Raw genomic sequence first — 3,806 nt, 5'->3', positions numbered from 1 at the left:
TGTATGCAAAAATGTATGGCATATAGCTGTCTAACAGAAGTTAAATCCATGTCTCACTTATTCTGACAATGTACTTAACCCCAAATAAAAGAACCCAATAAAAAGAGTTGTTAAATAATAGTGAAGTCACGTTGTAATAACAATAACTCATCTCTCCCGGTTTTTTGTGTTCTTTTTCTGCTTTGCCAAACGCCACTGTGTGAAGTGTCCTATTAGAGTTGCCGTATGTAGTTGTCCAGTATGGCGGACCATCTCGCACATGCGCAGTACAGATCGGACAGGGGGGCAGATCGGGTAGTGACAGACGTGCCTGGTAACAGCGGTTCTCCCTCCACACACACACACACACACACACACACACACACACACACACACACACACACACACACACACACACACACACACACACACACACACACACACACACACACACACACACACACACACACACACACACACACACACACACACACACACACACACACACACACACGGCAACAGCGGTAATTAAAGTTTAAAAGTCTCAAAAATGCTACAACTACTGTCACAAACTGGATGAATGAAGTATTTCGTTAAAGGAGGATGAAAGCGTAATGAAGGAGCACTATTCGAGTGACTTTGATGGTTATTGGACTCAGGATTAATTAATTTGGATTCCCGCTGTATGAAGAAATTAAAGGACGGCACAAGTGGAAACAATTCACAAAGGGATTCAACTGTTTAAAACACATGCTCAAAGTAACCCGGATTTTGGCGATGTGTTTATGTGGATTCAAAAGTCGTAAATAATCTACAAAATGGAGGAGACCGATTTGATCGGAGCAACTGTGACAAATAATCCAACTGAAACCGACACTTTACGCGCAGAAGAAACATTTCTATTAAAGAAAAAATGATACACTTCTGTCTTTGTATGCTTTTATTAGCTACTTACTTGCAAATGTATGCATCATATTTATTTCAAATGTCGAAGAACAGGACACTTCAAAAGAATAGACTATGTCTAATAAAAAAATGGTAATATGGTGGCATAGGCCTGTATAAAACAAAAATGAAAAACTGGCATATTAAGCAGGTAAATCAAATGCTTGTCTGCCATGGAACAGGTAGCAGAGAGAAGACGAGGTTCAAGTAGGTTCATTAATGTGAACCTTGGGCTTGCACGCCCGCAGCCAGGGATGGAATGTCCGGTGTAATGTGAGTGACAGCCAGTCTAAAGTCGTTGTGAACGTCCAGTGTGTTGCGTGCTTTTGTTTTGATGGCAACAAGTGCGCTGAAGGCTGTTTCTGAGAGATATGTCGTACTGAATGGGAGTATAATCCTGGTCGTGGCATGCAGTGTGAGCTTTGGAGCGAGGCTTGGTCCTTTGACAATCCAAAACTTTTTAAATCCTTTTTCCTGGAAGTATTTATTTGACAGCGAGTCAGCTTGGATGTCGGTGAGCTCATCTTCGCAATTCAGGTATTCCACATCCTCAATTTTGGCAATAAAGGGATCTAAAACCCACAATTCCTTGGAGACATACTCGTCTATGTCAGCGAACCGTGATTGCATTTCCGTTTGCAGTGCGTTCATATGGCGGATGAATTCGCGACGTACAGACACAGGCACCGTTTCAGGATTGTTTTGGGATTGTTTCAGCAGTAGTGGAAACTGTTGCAGCTCCCCCCTCTCCATTTTCCCGACCCTGTACTCCAGTTTGCGCACAAATGCATCGAGCGTCTCTTTACATTGGAGAATGTTGGACTCCACGCCTTGCAGACGCTTGTTCGTTTCATTGTAGAGACTGAAGATGTCGGCCAGGTATGCTGTTTTAATCCAGAATGACTCAGTCACTTGCTCTGACAGTGCGCGGTTACGAGTTTGTAGAAACTCTTCAATTTTTTCCTTCAGTTCTACAAAGCGTGCCAGCACTCGGCCGCGTGAGAGCCAGCGCACCTCGGTGTGCAGGAGGAGGGTTTGGTGCGCTTCATCCTCGCACAAGTCTGCGAATAGACGCTTGTTGGTGGGGCGACCTTTGATGAAATTGACTATTTTAACAACAGTTGAGAGTGTTTCGCTGAGGTCTTCTGACAGTTTCTTGCTGGCCAGGGCCTGGCGATGTATCACACAGTGAAATATTGTGCAGTGTGGGGCCTTTTCTTTCAAGCGACTGTTAAATCCCTTGTTTTTCCCCATCATTGAGGCAGCTCCGTCTGTGCAACATGCAACTAAATTCTCATAGGAAAGATTGTGGGAGGAGAGGTAAGAATCCACTGCAGTAAAAATGTCCTCACCCCGAGTGGTAGTGGTAAGGTTGACTGACATAAGAATGTCCTGCTTCAAATCTTCCCCATCGATATATTGCACATAAACAATCAGCACAGCCTCGTCTGCTACAGTTGGGGTTTCATCAAGTTGTATGGCAAATGGCCCCTTTCCAAGCTTTTCGAGCAGCTGCAGCTCGCAGTTACTTGCCATCTTGTCAATTCTATCTTTCACCGTATTGTTTGACAGTGGTACAGTTTTTAGCTTCTCCGCCACCTGCGGGCCGCACAGTTTCTCAACCATCTTAATGCAAGCTGGCTTAATGAACTGCTCGCCAATGTTGTGCGGTTTCTTTGCCTTTGCTATTAAAAGTGCACATTCAAAAGAGGCCTCGGTGGCCTTCTGTGCATCGCTGCCAGCCCTAACAAACGCTGTTCTAATATCCATTGGCTTGTTTGCCTTTGCAAGGTGTTGTTTCTTTATGAAAAAGTCCCGATCACGCCCGACTGTTTCTGGGTGCATGGTCTGTTGGTGTCTCTTCATTTTGCTGGGTTTCATGCTTTCGTTGGCTAGCTTCTCTCTGCATATCACACACTCTGGGCGGGTTTTGTCCGTTCCCTCCATGAAACCGAAGTTAAGATAGCTCTCTAGGTAGGTCCTCATTTTCTTTTTGATTGCAGATGAGCTGTCATCTCCTTTACGTTTTTCAGACATTTTTAGACAAAAATATTCACCTTATGAAGTCGGTCGCTAGCTAGCAAGCGCAGCAAACTGTTATTATTATGAAAGCTGACACAGTAACGTCAATGTTGGCGCGAATCGGAGGAGTATCAGATGAATTTTTTTTATTTTAATTTTAATTAATCAATTAATTTCTATATTTTATTGTAATGTGGAGACAAGGCTTTTAGCGACAATCATGTATTGCATTACAATATGTAAAAAAAATGATATGTAAACAAAAATTATATGTACATTTTTTTTATTCTAAATATGATATTAGACCTCAAATCATCTGAGGCCTGGCGCCCCCCCTGCGATCTTTGGCGACCCCCCAAGGGGGTCGCACCCCCCAGGTTGGGTACACCACTGGTGTACAGAATATCAGTATGACAATACGACACCCTCTGTCCTTAGACCCTCACATCGTACAAGGAAAAACTAAACCCACAGTTTAAAGGGAAAAATGGGAGAAACCTCAGGGAGAGCAACAGAGAAGGGATCCCTCTCCCAGGACGGACAGACGTGCAATAGATGCCGTGTGTAAATTGAAAGGATAATACATTTGCAACATAGGTAGTCCAAATGTTTGGAAATGCATGTGTGTATAATAGGAAGATGAATCGACGAGGATATCCATCCAGGACCGATGATCCAGGACCACAGCCACGACTCGCGATCCAGGGCTCGCGATCCAGGACACAGGACCGCAGGATCATCCATGACTCCGGATCCCGGCGTATATAGACACCAAAAAGAAAGACATTTGGGGAAGCTGGGTTAATCGGAACATGAGAGTACACAGGTATAGACAGAGAGAAGGAAGAAGTAAGATGTCC

The 3,806-nt window shown here is 44.0% G+C and overlaps 1 protein-coding gene across 1 annotated transcript; it reads right to left on the bottom strand.

Annotated features, from left to right (window-relative positions):
• Positions 1-1,140: 1,140 nt before the first annotated feature.
• On the bottom strand, positions 1,141-2,961 carry LOC117462510 (zinc finger BED domain-containing protein 5-like). The gene has a single exon (XM_034104769.1). It carries the CDS (start codon positions 2,959-2,961, stop codon positions 1,141-1,143), a length of 1,821 nt encoding a protein of 606 aa, XP_033960660.1.
• Between the last annotated feature and the right edge of the window lie 845 nt (positions 2,962-3,806).

The sequence above is a fragment of the Pseudochaenichthys georgianus genome, chromosome 3 (assembly GCF_902827115.2).
Source record: "Pseudochaenichthys georgianus chromosome 3, fPseGeo1.2, whole genome shotgun sequence".
Lineage (NCBI taxonomy): Eukaryota > Metazoa > Chordata > Actinopteri > Perciformes > Channichthyidae > Pseudochaenichthys > Pseudochaenichthys georgianus.
Note: the sequence above shows the minus strand (reverse complement) of the source record. Positions and strands in the feature narration are given on the sequence as shown.